Source organism: Cherax quadricarinatus, chromosome 9 (assembly GCF_038502225.1).
Source record: "Cherax quadricarinatus isolate ZL_2023a chromosome 9, ASM3850222v1, whole genome shotgun sequence".
In the NCBI taxonomy this organism is placed as follows: Eukaryota; Metazoa; Arthropoda; class Malacostraca; order Decapoda; family Parastacidae; genus Cherax; species Cherax quadricarinatus.
Genome location: NC_091300.1, coordinates 58,211,572 through 58,232,283, shown reverse-complemented (window position 1 = coordinate 58,232,283; position 20,712 = coordinate 58,211,572). Strand labels below are relative to the sequence as shown.

Below are 20,712 nucleotides of genomic sequence, written 5' to 3'. Positions count from 1 at the left end.
CAGCTAAATCCTTCTCACACTCACTCTCAAACTCATCTATGTGAAGCTTCAGCCTCCTATTTTCCTCCTGAAGAAGTAGAATCTCCTTCTTCAACACTTGAACTTGAGATTCTAAAACACTACAACAGGCCATGGGGCTTGGTAACAGCCCACACTAACTCCCAAGAGCTTAGGCAGGTATGACCGCAGGTGACCACTAATGTCAGCGTATGATTGTGGATGTTATGAATGAGAAGAAGCTGGATGCCCTGCCTTTAAGTGAAACAAAGCTGAAGGGGGTTGGAGAGTTTCATTAGAGAGGAATAAATGGGATTAGGTCAGGGGTTTCAAACAGTGTTAAAGCTAAAGAAGGAGTAGCAATAATATTGAAGGATATGCTATGGCAGGAAAAGAGGGAGTATAAATGTATTAATTCAAGGATTATGTGGAATAAAATAAAGGTTGGATGTGAAAAGTGGATTACAGTAAGCGTTTATGCACCTGGAGAAGAGAGAAGTGTAGAGGAGAGAGAGATTTTGGGGTTATGGTAAGCAGCAACCTTAAACCAAGACAGCAATGCCTAAGCGTACGTAATAAGGCAAATAGATTACTGGGATTTGTATCAAGAAGTGTAAGCAACAGAAGTCCAGAGGTCATACTGCAGCTTTATACATCATTAGTAAGGCCTCACCTAGATTATGCAGCTCAATTCTGGTCTCCATATTACAGAATGGACATAAATTCGTTAGAAAACATTCAGCGTAGGATGACTAAATTAATACATAGCATTAGAAATCTTCCTTATGAAGAAAGATTGAAGACTCTTAAGTTACATTCACTTGTTAGACGAAGAATGAGGGGAGACCTGATCGAAGTGTATAAGTGGAAGATAGGTATTAATAAAAGGGATATTAACAAGGTCTTGAGGATATCTCTCCAAGAGAGAACCGCAGTAATGGATTTAAATTAGATAAGTTTAGATTTAGAAAGGACATAGGAAAGTATTGGTTTGGAAATAGGGTAGTTGATGAGTGGAATAGTCTACCTAGTTGGGTTATTCAGGCTAGGACTTTGGGTAGTTTCAAATTTAGGTTGGATAAGTACATGAGTGGGAGGGGTTGGATTTGAGAGGGACTTGCACATCGGAGCTTGTTTCTTGGGTGGCATTGAAAATTGGGTTGGTCAAATGTTTGTTAGTGGGATGAATTGTAAAGGACCTGCCTAGTATGGGCCAACAGGCCTGCTGCAGTGTTCCTCCTTTCTTATGTTCTTATGTTCTTATGAAATGTTGAGTGAATGCATGGGGAGTTTTGAACCAAGTGTGAGAGTACTTGTGGTTGGGGATTTCAATGCTGAAGTGGGTAAAAATGTTGTCGAGGGAGTAGTAGGTAAATTTGGAGTGCCAGGGGTAAATGTAAATGGGGAGCCTTTAATCGAGCTATGTGTAGAAAGAGGTTTGGTAGTAAGTAATACATATTTTACGTAAAAGAGGATAAATAAATATACAAGGTATGATGCAGCATGTAATGAAAGTAGTTTGTTAGATTATGTATTGGTGGATAAAAGGTTGATGGGTAGGCTCCAGGATGTACATGTTTATAGAGGGGCAACTGATATATTGGATCATTATTTAGTTGTAGCTGCAGTTAGAGCAAGAGGTAGATGGGGCAAGAGGAAAATGTCAACAAGTAAGAGGGAGGTGAAAGTATATAAACGAAGGGAGGAGGAAGTTCGGGTGAGATATAAGCAACTTATGGCAAAAAGATGGGCTAGTGGGGGGGATGGTTGAAGAGGGTTGGAATAGTTTTTAAAATGCAGTATTAGAATGTGGGGCAGAAGTTCGTGGTTATAGGAGGGTGGGTGCAGGAGGAAAGAGTGATTGGTGGAATTAAGAAGTAAAGGGTTTGATAAAAGAGAAAAAGGTAGCTTATGAGAGATTTTTACAAAGCAGAAGTGTTATGAGAAGAGTAGAGTATACGGATAGTAAAAGAAAGGTGAAGAGAGTGGTGAGAGAGTGCAAAAGGAGAGCAGATGATAGAGTGGGAGAGGCACTGTCAAGAAATTTTAATGAAAATAAGAAAAAAAATTGGAGTGAGTTAAACAAGTTAAGAAAGCCTACGGAACGAATGAATTTGTCAGTTAAAAACAGAGAAGGGGAGTTAGTAGATGGGGAGATGGAGGTATTGGGTAGATGGCCAGAATATTTTGAGGAACTTTTAATTGTCGACGAAGAAAGGGAGGCGGTAATTTCATGCACTGGCCAGGGAGGTATACCATCTTTTAGGAGTGAAGAAGAGCAGGATGTAAATGTGGGGGAGGTGCATGAAGCATTACGTAAAATGAAAGGGGGTAAAGCAGCTGGAACTGACGGGATCATGAGAGAAATGTTAAAAGCAAAGGGGGACATAGTGTTGGAGTGGTTGGTATTTTTGTTTAATAAATGCATGAAAGAGGGGAAGGTTCCTAGGGATTGGCAGAGAGAGTGTATAGTCCCATTATATAAAGGGAAGGGGGACAAAAGAGATTGAAAAAAAATAAAAAAGGAATTAGTTTGCTAAGTATACCAGGAAATGTGTATGGTAGGGTTATTATTAAAAGAATTAGAGGTAATACAGAATGTAGGATTGCAGATGAGCAAGTAGGTTTTAGAGTGGGTAGGGGATGTGTAGATCAGGTGTTTACATTGAAGCATGATAAATTAGACACATGTGCAACTCTTGGGTATCTTTATTGAGGAAACGTTTAGCCACACAGTGGCTTCATCAGTCCATACGTAGGATAGGGGCGAATGGAGACGAATGGTTTTTGGGACCTGACGAGCTGTTGGAGTGTGAGCAGGGTAATATTTAGTGAAGGGATCCTGGGAAACCGGATTTGAGTTCTGCAAACCATCATTGAACAATATGAAAGTGGTACAAGTGTGGCCGAACTGTCTAGGATGTATAAGAAACCCTACACAACCTTATGTTCCATAGTGGCCAAGAAAAATGAAATAAAAGATGCTGTTGTTGCAAAGGGAGTAACTATGCTGACAAAAATGAGATCACCAGTACTGGAAGAGGTTGAGAAGTTATTATTGGTGTGGATAAATGAGAAACAATTAGCAGGAGATACTCTTATGACTTCGTTTATTTGTGAAAAGGCTAGGCAGTTGCATGAAGATTTGGTAAAGAAATTGCCTGCAAATAGTGGTGAAGTGAGTGAATTTAAGGCCAGCAAAGGCTGCTTTTGGCGATTTAAGAACCGTACTGGCATACACAGTGTGGTAAGGCATGGTGAGGCTGCCAGTTCGGACCACAAGGCGGCTGAAAAATATGTGCATGAATTCCAGGAGTACATAGAGGCTGAAGGACTGAAACCTGAACAAGTGTTCAATTGTGACGAAACAGGCCTCTTTTGGAAGAAAATGCCAAACAGGACCTTCATTACACAAGAGGAAAAGGCAATGCCAGGACACAAGCCTATGAAAGACAGGCTGACGCTAATGTTCTGTGCTAATGCTAGTGGGGATTTCAAAGTGAAGCCATTACTAATGTACCATTCTGAAAATCCCAGAGTGTTCAGGAAAAACAATGTTATGAAGAGTAAATTGTGTGTGTTTTGGAAATCTAATAGTAAGGCATGGGTCACGAGGGAAATTTTCGTCGAGTGGTTCAATGAAGTGTTTGGCCCTAGTGTGAAGGAGTATCTCCTGGAAAAGAAATTGGATTTCAAGTGCCTGCTACAATGCACCTGCTCATCCTCCAAACTTGGATGACCTAATTTTCGAGGAGTTTGGGTTCATCACAGTAAAGTTCTTGCCCCCGAATACCACTCCTCTCCTCCAACCCATGGACCAGCAGGTTATTGCAAACTTTAAAAAACTCTACACAAAAGCAATGTTTCACAGGTGCTTGACTGTGACCACAGACACTCACTTGACCCTAAGGGAATTTTGGAGAGAACACTTCAGCATCCTCCACTGCATAACCCTTATAGGTATGGCTTGGCAGGGAGTGACTACCAGGACTTTGAACTCTGCCTGGAGAAAATTGTGGCCAGATTGTGTCGACAAGAGGGATTTTGAAGAATTTGGGACTGACCCTAATGAGCCTATGTCTGTTGTAAAATCAATTGTGGCACTGGGGAGTTCCATGGGGTTGGATGTGAGTTTGGAGGATGTGGAAGAATTGGTGGAAGACCACAATGAAGAGCTCACCACTGAGGAGCTGCAAGAGCTTCAGCAGGAAGAGCAACACATCGCAGCTCAGAATCTTGCTGCAGAGGAGGAGGAAGAGAGATGGAAGAAGGTGCCTTCTTCAGAAATTAAAGAGATTTTTACTATGTGGGGTAAGATGGAAAGCTTTATGGAGAAACATCACCCTAACAAGGTTGTTGCAAGCCAGGTTGGCAACATGTACAGTGACAAAGTCTTGGGCCATTTTAGGGATGTATTAAAGAGATGCCAGAAACAGAGCTCTCTCCACAGTTATTTTGTGATACAGGACTCCAGTGACTCTCAAGGTGGTCCTAGTGGCATTAAGAAACAGAGAAGAGAAGCAACCCCAGAAAAGTAAATGGTACCTGAGGTGTTGATGGAAGGGGATTTCCCTTCCAAACTATAAACAATCCACTCTCTCTCCTCCTCCAGTCTCCCATACACTGAGAAGAATCTCCAATAAAGGTAAGTGTTATGCTGTTAATGTTTCATTCATCATTTCCCATTGTATTGTTTATGTACTACATGTATATTTCATGTTAAAAATTTTTTTGTTTTAATACTTCTGGGTGTCAGGAACGGATTAATTGTATTTACATTATTTCTTATGGGGAAAATTGATTCGAAAATCGTAAATTTCGTTTATAGTAACGGCTCCAGGAACGGATTAATTACGAAAAACGAGGGACCACTGTGTATATATATATATATATATATATATATATATATATATATATATATATATATATATATATATATATATATATATATATATGTATATGTCGTGCCGAATATGTAAAATTGGTTAATTAACAAGAACTCATTTAAAATTAAGTCCTTCCTAAAATTTTCTCTTATACGTTTAAAGATATTTTTTTCATTAATATTGGTGTAAAAATTTATAATTTTGCACCAAAAGGAACTTAGAAAACTTACCTAACCTTATTATAACAAGCGCAATTTATTTTTGCCTAACCCAACTAAATATATTTTAGATTTGTTTACAACAATTTAATACTAAACAAACACAGTGAAATATATTTTTTTTCGTTAGGTTCAGATTGATTTTGGCGAAATTATTGCATACACAAATTTTCACTTGTCCTATATGGCAAGGTGAGCGTTGCTATTTAAGCCAAAATCGCAAGTTCTGCCTATTCGGCACGACATATATATATATATATATATATATATATATATATATATATATATATATATATATATATATATATATATATATATATATATATATATATATATATATATATACTTAAATACAAAATACATTGGTCAAAGATTCACAAAAATACATCAGAAAGTAAAACAACATAGGTAACTCAGGGCTACATCTCGAATACTTCGTCCAGCTCCCCTGCGGTGGGCCGCGTGCCCAGAATGCTGCAGGCATTTCCTCTCTGGATCGCAACACTGACTCTCTGAAAGAGGAAGCTGGTCGCCCTGTGGTCCTTGGTTTCTATGATGAGCTTTTCACCCAGCTCTTTGAGGAACTTTTGAGCACACTTGCCCCATGCTCCAAGGGTCTCCGGCCCTATTGGAATGAAGTTATAGCAAGGGGGAAGGTCTTCATATTTTCGGATCTTCTGGGTCTCCCTGTGGCTGGCAGCTCCACCCTCTTCCACTACAGAGTATGGCAAGTTGGTGTCTGCCAATGTGGCATCACAGGTGTAGTCCCAGGCAATCTGCTTTCCATCCTTCCAGGGTAGCATAGTGGCTCCATCAGGAAGCTTTTGACTTCCATCAGACCTCTGTACTTGGGGTTCCCGTTGAGCTGGGCAACGGGCTGTGACGAGGCTTCTCTTTATTATGTCATTGATCTCCTCATGTCTGGCATACTTCCCTTCTGCTGTGTGGCACATGAGACCATGAAGTCCGAATTGATCAGCTGTCGCCCTGCCGCAAATACACCTATGTTCGGTGAGGATGGGGGCGGCTAGGCGAAGAGCAACACCAATCCGAATGGCCTGTGGGTCGCGACGGGTGCCCAGGGAGGTATTGGGAACAGCTAACAGGAACTCTCCTGAGTGTGGTGCCTTCACTGCCAGGAGACGAGCTTTGTTCTTTCCTGAAGCATTGGAGAGCATTGTGTTGGCGATTTTTTCCATGATCGGTATATATATATATATATATATATATATATATATATATATATATATATATATATATATATATATATATATATATATATATATATATATATATATATATATATATATGTCGTGCCGAATAGGCAGAACTTGCCATCTTGGCTTAAATAGCAACGTTCATCTTGCCATACAGAACAAGTGAAAATTTGTGTATGCAATAATTTCGCCATAATCATTCTGACGATAACGAAAAAAATATATTTCAATGTGTTTGTTTAGTACTAAATTACTGTAAAAAATCTAAAATATATTTAGTTGGGTTAGGCTAAAATAAATTGTTCTTTTTATAATAAGGTTAGGTAAGTTTTCTAAGATTCTTTTGGAGCAAAATTAAAATTTTTTATATTAACATTAATGAAAAAAATATATCTTTAAACGTATAAGAGAAAATTTTAGAAAGGACTTAATTTTAAATGAGTTCTTGCTAATTGACCAGTTTTACATATTCGGCACGACATATATATATATATATATATATATATATATATATATATATATATATATATATATATATATATATATATATATATATATATATATATATATATATATATATAATATATATATATATATATATGTATATATATATATATACATATATATAAAGTAGGAGAAACTTTTAGAGAGGGTGTGGTAGGTAAGTTTGGGGTGCCAGATGTAAATGATAATGGGAGCCCTTTGATTGAACTTTGTATAGAAAGGGGTTTAGTTATAGGTAATACATATTTTAAGAAAATGAGGATAAATAAATATACACGATATGATGTAGGGCGAAATGACAATAGTTTGTTGGATTATGTATTGGTAGATAAAAGACTGTTGAGTAGACTTCAGGATGTACATGTTTATACATGGGCCACAGATATATCAGATCACTTTCTAGTTGTAGCTACACTGAGAGTAAAAGGTAGCTGGGATACATGGAGAATAGAAGCATCAGGGAAGGGAGAGGTAAAGGTTTATAAACTAAAAGAGGAGGCAGTTAGGGTAAGATATAAACAGCTATTGGAGGATAGATGGGCTAATGAGAGCATAAGCAATGGGGTCGAAGAGGTATGGGGTAGGTTTAAAAATGTAGTGTTAGAGTGTTCAGCAGAAGTTTGTGGTTACAGGAAAGTGGGTGCAGGAGGGAAGAGGAGCGATTGGTGGAATGATGATGTAAAGAGAGTAGTAAGGGAGAAAACGTTAGCATATGAGAAGTTTTTACAAAGTAGAAGTGATGCAAGGAGGGAAGAGTATATGGAGAAAAAGAGAGAGGTTAAGAGAGTGGTGAAGCAATGTAAAAAGAGAGCAAATGAGAGAGTGGGTGAGATGTTATCAACAAATTTTGTTGAAAATAAGAAAAAGTTTTGGAGTGAGATTAACAAGTTAAGAAAGCCTAGAGAACAAATGGATTTGTCAGTTAAAAATAGGAGAGGAGAGTTATTAAATGGAGAGTTAGAGGTATTGGGAAGATGGAGGGAATATTTTGAGGAATTGTTAAATGTTGATGAAGATAGGGAAGCTGTGATTTCGTGTATAGGGCAAGGAGGAATAACATCTTGTAGGAGTGAGGAAGAGCCAGTTGTGAGTGTGGGGGAAGTTGGTGAGGCAGTAGGTAAAATGAAAGGGGGTAAGGCAGCCGGGATTGATGGGATAAAGATAGAAATGTTAAAAGCAGGTGGGGATATAGTTTTGGAGTGGTTGGTGCAATTATTTAATAAATGTATGGAAGAGGGTAAGGTACCTAGGGATTGGCAGAGAGCATGCATAGTTCCTTTGTATAAAGGCAAAGGGGATAAAAGAGAGTGCAAAAATTATAGGGGGATAAGTCTGTTGAGTATACCTGGTAAAGTGTTTGGTAGAGTTATAATTGAAAGAATTAAGAGTAAGACGGAGAATAGGATAGATGAACAAGGAGGCTTTAGGAAAGGTAGGGGGTGTGTGGACCAGGTGTTTACAGTGAAACATATAAGTGAACAGTATTTAGATAAGGCTAAAGAGGTCTTTGTGGCATTTATGGATTTGGAAAAGGCGTATGACAGGGTGGATAGGGGGGCAATGTGGCAGATGTTGCAAGTGTATGGTGTAGGAGGTAGGTTACTGAAAGCAGTGAAGAGATTTTACGAGGATAGTGAGGCTCAAGTTAGAGTATGTAGGAAAGAGGGAAATTTTTTCCCAGTAAAAGCAGGCCTTAGACAAGGATGTGTGATGTCACCGTGGTTGTTTAATATATTTATAGATGGGGTTGTAAGAGAAGTAAATGCGAGGGTCTTGGCAAGAGGCGTGGAATTAAAAGATAAAGAATCACACACAAAGTGGGAGTTGTCACAGCTGCTCTTTGCTGATGACACTGTGCTCTTGGGAGATTCTGAAGAGAAGTTGCAGAGATTGGTGGATGAATTTGGTAGGGTGTGCAAAAGAAGAAAATTAAAGGTGAATATAGGAAAGAGTAAGGTTATGAGGATAACAAAAAGATTAGGTGATGAAAGATTGAATATCAGATTGGAGGGAGAGAGTATGGAGGAGGTGAACGTTTTCAGATATTTGGGAGTGGACGTGTTAGCGGATGGGTCTATGAAAGATGAGGAGAATCATAGAATTGATGAGGGAAAAAGAGTGAGCGGTGCACTTAGGAGTCTGTGGAGACAAAGAACATTGTCCTTGGAGGCAAAGAGGGGAATGTATGAGAGTATAGTTTTACCAACGCTCTTATATGGGTGTGAAGCGTGGGTGATGAATGTTGCAGCGAGGAGAAGGCTGGAGGCAGTGGAGATGTCATGTCTGAGGGCAATGTGTGGTGTGAATATAATGCAGAGAATTCGTAGTTTGGAAGTTAGGAGGAGGTGCGGGATTACCAAAACTGTTGTCCAGAGGGCTGAGGAAGGGTTGTTGAGGTGGTTCGGACATGTAGAGAGAATGGAGCGAAACAAAATGACTTCAAGAGTGTATCAGTCTGTAGTGGAAGGAAGGCGGGGTAGGGGTCGGCCTAGGAAAGGTTGGAGAGAGGGGGTAAAGGAGGTTTTGTGTGCGAGGGGCTTGGACTTCCAGCAGGCATGCGTGAGCGTGTTTGATAGGAGTGAATGGAGACAAATGGTTTTTAATACTTGACGTGCTGTTGGAGTGTGAGCAAAGTAACATTTATGAAGGGATTCAGGGAAACCGGCAGGCCGGACTTGAGTCCTGGAGATGGGAAGTACAGTGCCTGCACTCTGAAGGAGGGGTGTTAATGTTGCAGTTTAAAAACTGTAGTGTAAAGCACCCTTCTGGCAAGACAGTGATGGAGTGAACATAAGAACATAAGAACATAAGAACGAAGGAACACTGCAGAAGGCCTACTGGCCCATGCGAGGCAGGTCCAAGTCTCCTACCGGCTTAAGCCAATGCACCCAACCTAGACAGGTCAGGTCACATTGACTTAAGGGAGGAACACGGCAACCGACCTGTTAGCACAAGCTATCAGGTCTAACTCACACCCACCCACATCTACTCATGTATTTATCCAACCTATTTTTAAAGCTACACAACGTTCTGGCCTCTATAACGGTACTTGGGAGTTTGTTCCACTCATCCACAACTCTATTACCAAACCAGTACTTTCCTATATCCTTCCTGAATCTGAATTTTTCCAACTTAAAACCATTGCTGCGAGTCCTGTCTAGGCTAGATATTTTCAGCACACTATTTACATCCCCTTTATTTATTCCTGTCTTCCACTTATACACCTCAATCATATCCCCCCTAATTCTACGTCTTTCTAGAGAGTGCAGTTTCAGGGCCCTCAGTCTATCCTCATAGGGAAGGTTTCTGATACATGGGATCATCTTTGTCATCCTCCTTTGTACATTTTCCAGAGAATTTATATCCATTCTGTAATACGGTGACCAAAACTGTGCAGCATAATCTAAATGAGGCCTAACCAAGGATGTATAGAGTTGAAGAACAACCTGAGGACTCCTATTATTTATGCTTCTTGATATGAAGCCAAGGATTCTATTAGCTTTATTGCGAACACTTATGCACTGTTGTCTTGGTTTCAGATTACTGCTAACCAGAACTCCTAAATCTTTTTCGCAATCCGTAATATTAAGATCTACATTATTTAGTTTATATGTGGCATGGTTATTGTCCTGTCCAACATTTAGAACTTTGCATTTGTCTTTATTAAACTGCATCTGCCACTTCTCCGACCACTGCATCAGTCTATTCAAATCTTCTTGGAGTGCTCGAATGTCCTCGTCAGAATGAATTCGACGGCCTATTTTGGTGTCATCGGCAAACTTGCCGATGTCGCTCTTTATGCCCTCATCTATGTCGTTTATGTAGATTGTGAACAGCAGGGGGCCCAACACTGACCCCTGTGGAACACCGCTCGTGACGCTACCCCACTCTGATTTCTCCCCATTTATGCAAACTCTCTGCTGCCTATTTGTCAACCATGCCTCTATCCAGGAAAAAATTTCTCCTCCTATTCCATGTGCTTTAATTTTCCTCAATAGTCTCTGATGTGGGACCCTGTCAAAAGCCTTACTGAAGTCCATATACACAATATCATATTCATTACCATGATCTACCTCCTCAAATACCTTAGTGAAAAAAGTTAATAAATTCGTAAGGCAGGAATGCCCCTTTGTAAAACCATGCTGAGATTCGTTGATTAATTTATGCTTTTCAAGGTGGCTACGAACTGCCTCGGCAATTATTGATTCCATAAATTTTCCCACTATGGAGGTTAGGCTTATTGGTCTATAGTTCGAAGCTAAGGACCTGTCACCTGTTTTGAAAATAGGTATCACATTTGCCATTTTCCACTTATCTGGCACCATGCCAGTTTGTAGTGATATGTTGAAAAGATTAGCCAAAGGTGTGCTAAGCTCCTCTTTACATTCCTTTAGAACCCTTGCATACAATTCATCAGGGCCTGGGGATTTGTTAGGTTTTAATTTATCTATTTGCCTAAGGACCATGTCCCTTGTGACCCTAATAGTGCACAGTTTATTATCGTCCTGTTCTACATAATTTATCATTACTGGAATATCGCTGGTATCCTCCTGTGTAAAAACTGAGAGGAAGTATGTGTTAAAAATTCTACACATTTCCTTATCACTGTCAGTGAGCTGACCCGAGGAACTTTTGAGTGGGCCTATCTTGTCCCTGATCTTACTTCTGTATACCTGAAAGAATCCTTTTGGGTTAGTCTTCGATTCTCTTGCAACTTTAACCTCATAATCTCTTTTTGCTTTTCTAATTCCCTTTTTTATTTCTCTCTTTAACTGAATATATCGATTTCTTAATTGCCCCTCTCCTCTTTTGATTTGCCTATATATGCCTCTCTTTTGACCAATCAGATATTTTAATCTATTGTTCATCCATTTAGGATCATTTTTGTTTGATCTGATTTCCCTATTTGGAACATAATTTGACTGAGCAGCTAGAACTATGCCCTGGAAAGCATCATATCGGCAACCATCACCACCTACCTGACCCTTAGTCAGGTCATTCCAGTTCAGCCCACCTAAGTAATTTTTCAGTCCTATGAAATCAGCCAAGCGAAAGTCAGGGACGGAGACTTGATTGCCATTATTAGGGGAATTCCATGATATATTAAAACTGAGTGATTTGTGATCACTCTCCCCAAGTTCACCATTAACCTCAAGATTATTAATTAGTGTTTCCCTACTGGCAAGAACCAAGTCAAGGAGGTTATTTCCCCTAGTTGGCTCTGTCACAAACTGTTTTAAAAAACAATCTTGGATCGTATCAAGAAAGTCACCCGACTCTAAATTTCCTGTCAAATTGCTCCAGTCAATCTGTCTATAGTTGAAATCTCCCATTAGCACAACATTTTCGTATGTAGATGCCTTACGAATTTCGTCCCATAGAAGTTTACTGCACTCCCTATCAAGATTTGGGGCCCTGTAAATCACACCCAAAATTAGTTTTTCTCGGCCCTCGAGAAGCTGTAACCAAACAGATTCAGTGGCTGACGCTTCTAATTTAATATCTTGTCTAACACAACAATTTAAATTGTCTCTGACATACATCGCTACTCCACCACCTTTCCTGTTGACCCTGTCAGTGTGGAATAATTTATAGCCTTGTATGTGACATTCAGAGGGCATCTCTCTATCTTTCAGATTGAGCCAGGTCTCTGTTATAGCAATAATATCTATGTTTCCTGCACTTGCAATTAATCTTAGCTCATCTATCTTATTTCTAACACTCCTGCTATTAGTATAGTAAACCTTAAGGGAGCTAGTCCCTTGCTGCCCTCTGCTGTCCCCCTTTGTTTGCTGACCTGTTCTATTGTCTTTATTTATAACTTCATGCTGAATGCCTTTTATACATTTACTGTTTCCAACCCTAGTGTTGCAACCTGCTTGTTTCCCACACACACCCATACCTCTATCTTCCATCAGTTTAAAATCATAGGCATTTCACCAATGGCCTTCTCAATCGAGTCTGCAAGTGCTACCACCCCTGCCCCAGAGAGATGTACCCCATCCCTTGCATACATATCATGTTTGCCATAAAAGTTGTTCCAGTTGTCAATGAATGGGATTGCAAGTTCCTTGCAGTATCTGTCTAGCCAGCAATTTACACCAATTGCCCTAGACAACCATTCATTTCCTACTCCCCTTCTAGGCAAGATGCTACATATGATTGGGATCCCTCCCTTAGACTTAATGAAATCTATAGCTGACCTGTACTTATCTAGCAGCTCTTCTCTCCTACCCTTCCCAATATCATTTCCACCAGCACTGAGACAGATAATGGGCTTGTTCCCATTACCTGACATGATATTATCCAGCCTGTTGACAATGTCCCCAACACCAGCTCCAGGGAAGCACACTCTATCTCTCATCTTCTTATTCCTATTACAAAAAGCACGGTCAATATATCTTACCTGAGAGTCACCAACCACAAGAATGCGCTTACCTTCATTAGCAGGGGCAGTAGTACCCTTACCTTCACTGGCCACTGAAGTACATTCATCCTGGAGAACAGAGAAGCGATTTCCTACCTTCAGATCTTCACTCTTAATTTTCCTTACTCTGATGCGCCTCCCATTACTGTGAACAACTCGCCACTTGTAGCAGGTGCTGGGCTGCACCTCACTGCTGGTAGCCGTTGCTACCTGCCCAACTACAGCCTCCTCACAGCGAGAGACAGACTGCACCTCACTGCTAGAAGTCTCATTCCCCACAACTCCAGCCACCTCACACTCTCTCCCAGACCCATTGAGGTGGACCTTCAGCCTCCTAATCTCCTCCTGGAGAAGCAAGACCTCCTCCTTCAACTCTCCAACCTCAGTTTTTAAAACACTGCAGAAGCAAGCCATGCTTTGTAACCGTCCACGCTAATCCCCAAAGCAGCTCAGGGTCTGTGACCTCACGTGACGACTGGTGAAAGTTTTTCTTTTTCGGGCCACCCTGCCTTGGTGGGAATCGGCCAGTGTGATAATAAAAAAAATAATAACATATATATATATATATATATATATATATATATATATATATATATATATATATATATATATATATATATATATATATATATATATATATATATATATGTCGTGCCGAATATGTAAAACTGGTCAATTAGCAAGAACTCATTTAAAATTAAGTCCCTTCTAAAATTTTCTCTTATACGTTTAAAGATATATTTTTTTTCATTAATGTTAATGTAAAAATTTATAATTTTGCATCAAAAGAATCTTAGAAAACTTACCTAACCTTATTATAACAAGAACAATTTATTTTTGCCTAACCCAACTAAATATATTTTAGATTTGTTTACAATAAATGCATTTTTTTCGTTAGGCTCAGAATGATTTTGGCGAAATTATTGCATACACAAATTTTCGCTTGTCCTATATGGCAAGATGAACGTTGCTGTTAGGTAAGACACATATGCAACAGTTAGGTATCTTTATTATGAAACGTTTCGCCTACACAGTAGGCTTCTTCAGTCAAGTACAGAAAAGTTGATAGAAGCAGAAGATACTTGAAGACGATGTAATCAGTCCATCACCCTTAAAGTTTTGAGGTGGTCAGTCCCTCAGTCTGGAGAAGAGCATTGTTCCATAGTATGAAACAATATGGAGAAGAAGTGACAGGATGAGGCTTTTTATAGCGCCAAGAGGTGAGACGTAGGCCACTAGGAGAGGTAAGAACTCAGATGTTGAAAGGTCAGGTCCCTCTCAAATCCAGCCCCTCTCACTAGTGGAAGTTGTCGAAGTTGATAGCAGGTCTGTACGTTGCTATTTAAGCCAAGATCGCAAGTTCTGCCTATTCGGCACGACATATATATATATATATATATATATATATATATATATATATATATATATATATATATATATATATATATATATATATATATATATATATATATATGTATATATATATATATATATATATATATATATATATATATATATGTGTGTGTGTGTGTGTGTGTGTGTGTGTGTGTGTGTGTGTGTGTGTGTGTGTGTGTGTGTGTGTGTGTGTGTGTGTGTGTGTGTGTGTATATGTTTGTGTGTTTTAAAAAGCAATCCTGAACCATATCAAAAAAGTCACTTGACTCAAGATTTCCTGTCATTTTGTTCCAATCAATTTGTCTAAAGTTAAAATCTCTAATTAACATATTTTCATATCTAGACGCCTTATGAATTTCATCCCATAGCAGCCTACCGCACTCCCTATCAAGGTTTGGCGGCCTACATATCACACCCAAAATTAATATTTCACGGCCTTCAAGAAACTGTAGCCAAACAGATTCTGTCCGATGTTTCTGATCTTATATCTTGTCTAACACAACAATTTAAATGATCTCTGACATACATCTCCACTCTATCTCCCTTTCTGTTGACCCTATCAGTGTGGAATAGTTTATAACCCTGTATGTTGCATTCGGAAAGCATTTCTGTATCTTTCAAGTTGATCCAGATCTCTGTTATAGCAATAATATCTATATTACCTGCATTTGCAAGTAATTTCATCTCATCTATCTTATTTCTTAAACTCCTACTATTTGTATAGTAAACCATAAGGGAGCTAGTCACTTGTTGCCCTTTACTATCTCTCTTTGTTTGCTTAATAATTGCATTGCCTTTACTAGCAATTTTATTTTGAATATTGTCTTTTAAACATGCCTCTGGGGTATCCTGGTAATATCTGGTGTTTTCAACCCTAGTTCTGCAGCCTGATTATTTCCCACAAACACCCATACCTCTATAATCTATCAGTTTAAAGTTCTAGACAAGTCAACAATGACTCTCTTAATCGAACTGGTTAATGCAACCACTCCAGCCCCAGAAAGATGAACCCCTATCTCTTGCATACATATCACTTTTGCCGTAGAATTTGTCCCTGTTATCAATGAATGGGATTGCAAGTTCCTGTCTAGCCAGCAATTTATACCAATTGCCCTAGACATCCATTCATTGCCCACTCCCCTTCTAGGCAAGATGCTACATATGATTGGGATCCCTCCCTTATACCTGAGTACTTCTATGGCTGACCTGTACTTATCCAGCAGCTCCTGTCTTCTGCCCTTCCCAATATCATTTTCACCAGCACTAAGACAGATAATAAGCTTGTTCCCATTACCTGACATAATATTATTCAACCTGCTGACTATGTCACCAACACCAGTTCCTGGGGGGCTCACCCTCTGTCTGACCTTTCTGTCTCTAATACAAAAAGCATGCTCCATATATCTTACCTGAGAATCTCCCACAATCAAAATATACCTACCTTGATTAGCAGGGTACCTTTTACCTCACTAACCACTGAAATACAATCGTCCTGGAGAACAGAGAATTGATTTTTCACCTTCACATCTTCTCTATTAACTTTCCTTATCTTCCTTCTTCCTGAATTATGAACCACTTGCCATTTAAAGTGGCTGCCAATCTCTGACTCACTGCTGGTATCCTTCTCCTCCTTACCAGCTCCAACCATCTCACACTCACTCCCAAACTCATCTGGGCGATGCTTCAGCTTCCTATTTTCTTCCTGAACAAGTAGAACCTCTGGGATGAAGTTATAGCAAGGTGGTAGCCCACCACATTTTTTGATCTCGGTTTCCCTGAAGCTAGCGGCTCCATCCTCTTAAGTAGTCCCATGCGATCTGCTTTCTATCTTTCCAGGGTAGCATAGGGACTCCGGTCAGACCTCAGTACTTGGGGTTCCTTTTCAGCTGATAATGTCGTTGACCTTCTCATGTCTCGCATATTTCCTTTCTGATGTTTGACAAACGAGACAGTGTAGTCCGAAATGATCAGCTGACGCCCTGCCGCAAATATACCTATGTTCACTGAGTATGAGGGAGGCTAGGAGAACAGCAACACCAATCCAAATATCCCTTTGGGTCGAGTTGAGTGTCCAAGGAATTGGGAACATCTAGAAGGAAATCTCCTGAATTTTGTGCCTTCACAGCTAGGAGACGAAATTTGTCCTTTCCTGAAGCGTTGGTGACCATTATGTTGGTCATTTTTTCCATAATCATTTTGTCCTACACAGAGCCGGTATTGGGAGGTGCGGGGTCCAAATGGGAACAGTTTTGAAAAGCAATCAAACTGTGCGCTTAAAAAATGTATGCGAGTTAATAGACCAAGCAGATGTAAACTTCATTTTAATACAGAATTGCATACATGTAAGCCTACAATTAACAAACAAGAGTAGATTACACTCTAGCGTGGGGCCCCCTATGGCGCGGGGCCCAATTGGGAGCAATCGGTCCAATCAGCTTAAGGCCTACCCTGGGCCTCCTACATATACTGAACATTATTTCCTGTGACTCAAATGTTTCTTTATCGTATCAGATGGATGAGATGATCAGGACCGGCGTACTTGGGGGAGGTAAATTAATACCTGACCCCGTTATTGACGCTCACGTGTACACTATAACCCAGGCTATTCTTCCCTCCGCCTCTCCCAGGTACTGTATGTGGACTTGCTACTCGTTTTATGTGAGTCTTTTTACAATAAAATATATTTTAAACATCTATACGTATAAATATCTGTATCAAGACTTAAATTATTCACCTATGAAGTGGCAATGAACAGTTTACAATTTTTTTCCTGCTTAAATTATTATCTGCTTAAAATTAATCTAAAATGGACCAAAGCGTCTATCGTCTATTATTAATTTGTGTGTTAATTCTAAATTTGCCACACTTTGAATTTTAAACTGTCTAATTCAGTAAATTTTGCAAAGTTTTACGATTTTGCATATGAATTTAACATTTTTGTTTTTGCAATGTTGTCATATTGATGTTATCAACGAAAAATGGTAATTTAAAAATTAAGTAAAAAAAAAATCTGTTTTTTGAGCTGAGGCCAATAATATAAAATTCATTAAAAAACGAAATTAGTGACATTTGAAGATACTGACGTGACCTTCCTGGTATAGTTAGAAGTGTACAGACAGAGTTCGTCTGTCAGATCATATATGCTGAATTAATACGCTGAGGAGTTAATTACAATCATACTTTGGGCATTAAAGTTTTCCTGACTAGTAGTGAACAGGTTTCAGAAAGTTTTATTAACTTTCGTGTAGTCGATGAGCTTGAACACCCTATGAAGTTATCTAATTACAGTACATATAAGTAATTTGTACTGTTAATTAAAAAAATACTTATTACATTTAGACTTTAAAGACATAAAAAGTCAGATTAATGTACTATCGGTGATTTTTCCTCCAGGTTACCAGAGGGATTAAGGATAGGACCTGTGGAACCGCATCACGCTCATGTTCTTTTCAAACACTGGGAGTATAACCAACTTGAGAACATTGAGGAATATACTGAGATGGTGAAAGCTCTCCCTGGCTATGCTGTCTACCCTTGCCCTTCACCCCACACTACAGAGAGCACTGAAGATTCAGCACTGGAAGACACGGAACAACCCATAGCGTGGGCACAGTTCTCACCGCATAACACTATTCAGAACACATTTACCTTGGAGAAATATCGCAGGATGGGCCTCGGTAAGGCTGTCACTCTCGCCCTGGTAACACACTTGCTGAGAGAAGGCACAAGTGCCTCACTTATCATTGTGGACAAAAATGAGCCTTCCATAAGATTCCATGAGGGGCTGGGGTTCGTCAGGGAGACTCCCGTCATGTTTCTGGTCTGCTCCGTGCTGGGAGGTTCTGAAGATTTTCCCTCCACTCAATAAATCTCATTGTGTTTTCCTCCTTCCCATCCCCTGTCCCCCACACAGAAACAGACAGACAGACAGACAGACAGACACACACACACACACACACACACACACACACACACACACACACACACACACACACACGGGGCCAAGAGCTGAGTCTCGACCCCTGCAACCACAATTAGGTAAGTACACACACACACACACACGCACACACACACACACACACACACACACACACACACACAGCGGATATGCTGTGTGTGCCACTTACCACAATCTTCAACACATTCCTGGAAATTGGGCAACTACCTGAGGTATGGAAGACGACAAATGTAGTTTCCATTTTGAAAAAAAGAGACAGAAAAGAGGCACTAAACTATAGACCTGTGTCACTGACGTGTATAGTATGCAAAGTTATGGAGAAGATTATCAGGAGGAGAGTGGTGGAGCACCTGGAACGGAACAAGAGTATAAACGCCATCCAGCACGGATTCATGGAAGGAAAATCCTGTGTCACAAACCTTCTGGAGTTTTATGATAAAGTAACAGAAGTAAGACACGAGAGAGAGGGGTGGGTTGATTGCATCTTCTTGGACTGCAAGAAGGCCTTTGACACAGTTCCTCACAAGAGATTAGTGCAGAAGCTAGAGGATCAGGCGCATATAACAGGAAGGGCATTGTAATGGATCAGAGACTACCTGACAGGGAGGCAACAACGAGTCATGGTACGTAATGAGGTATCACAGTGGGCACCTGCGACGAGCGGGGTCCCACAGGGGTCGGTCCTAGGACCAGTGCTATTTTTAGTATATGTGAACGACATGATGGAAGGGTTAGACTCAGAAGTGTCCCTGTTCGCAGACGATGTGAAGTTAATGAGGAGAATTAAATCAGATGAGAATCAGGCAGGACTTCAAAGAGACCTGGACAGACTGGACACCTGGTCCAGAAAAACTGGCTTCTCAAATTTAACCCCGCCAAATGCAAAGCAATGAAGATAGGGGAAGGGCACAGATCCCCGCAGAAGGGGTATAGGCTAGGTGGCCAAAGACTTCAAAACTCGCTCAAGGAGAAAGATCTTGGGGTGAGTATAACACCGAGCATGTCTCCGGAAGCACACACCAACCAGATAACTGCTGTAGTATATGGGTGCCTGGCAAACCTGACAACAGCGTTCCGATACCTTAGCAAGGAATCGTTCAAGACACTGTATACTGTGTACGTCAGGCCCATACTGGAGCATGCAACACCTGTTTGGAACCCGCACTTGATCAAACACGTCAAGAAATTAGAGAAAGTGCAAAGGTTTGCGACAAGGTTAGTTCCAGAGCTAAGGGAAATGTCCTATGAAGAAAGATTGAAGGAAATCGGCCTTACGATTTCCTTCAAGAGGTCAAAGTTGGAAGTTGAAGACTCAGATGAGTCACAGGGATGTTTGGAAGCAGTTCTTCAGTTATAGAGTGGTCAGGAAGTGGAATAGGCTGTCGAGCGATGTAGTGGAGGCAGGTACCATACATAGCTTTAAGACGAGGTATGATATAGCTAATGGAGCAGGGAGAGAGAGGACCTAGTAGCGTTCTGTGAAGAGGCGGGGCCAGGAGCTGAGTCTCGACCCCTGCAACTACAATTAGGTGAGTACAATTAGGTGAGTACACACACACACACGCACACACACACACACACACACACACACACACACACACACACACACACACACACACACATACACATACACACACACACACACACACACACACACACACACACACACACACACACACACTGTAAAAAGGCTTTCTGCACGTTTCCACACAAGAGACTTGTGCAAAAGCTGAATGACCAGGCAGGTATAACAGGGAAGGCACTGCAATGGATCAGGGGTCAATTCTAGGACCGGTGCTGTTTCTAGTATATGTGAACGACATGATGGAGGGTATAGACTAAGAAGTGTCACTGTTTATAGACGATGTGAGGTTAATGAGGAGAATTCATTCGGAGGACCAGGCAGGACTGCAAAGGGATCTGGACAGGCTGCAGCCTGGACTAACAACTGGACCCTGGTTTTCAACCACGTCAAGTGCAAAGTCATGAATATCGGAGAAGGTCAAAGAAGATCGCAAACTGAATACAGCCTTGAGGGCCAAAGACTACAAACCTTACTTAAGGAAAAGGATCTTGAGGTGAGTATAATTCTGAACATATCTCCTGACGC

The 20,712-nt window shown here is 40.3% G+C and overlaps 1 protein-coding gene across 2 annotated transcripts in view; it reads left to right on the top strand.

The window, feature by feature from the left end:
• LOC128686042 (uncharacterized) overlaps positions 1–18,635 on the top strand; it is a 44,266-nt gene extending 25,631 nt beyond the window's left edge. For both annotated transcript variants that reach the window (XM_053772676.2, XM_053772677.2), the window contains 2 exons: positions 17,156–17,271; positions 18,038–18,635. In XM_053772676.2, the coding sequence (XP_053628651.2) occupies positions 17,156–17,271; positions 18,038–18,512 (591 nt within the window). In that variant the 3' untranslated portion in view covers positions 18,513–18,635. The remainder of the gene's footprint in view (positions 1–17,155; positions 17,272–18,037) is intronic.
• The last annotated feature ends 2,077 nt before the right edge of the window (positions 18,636–20,712 follow it).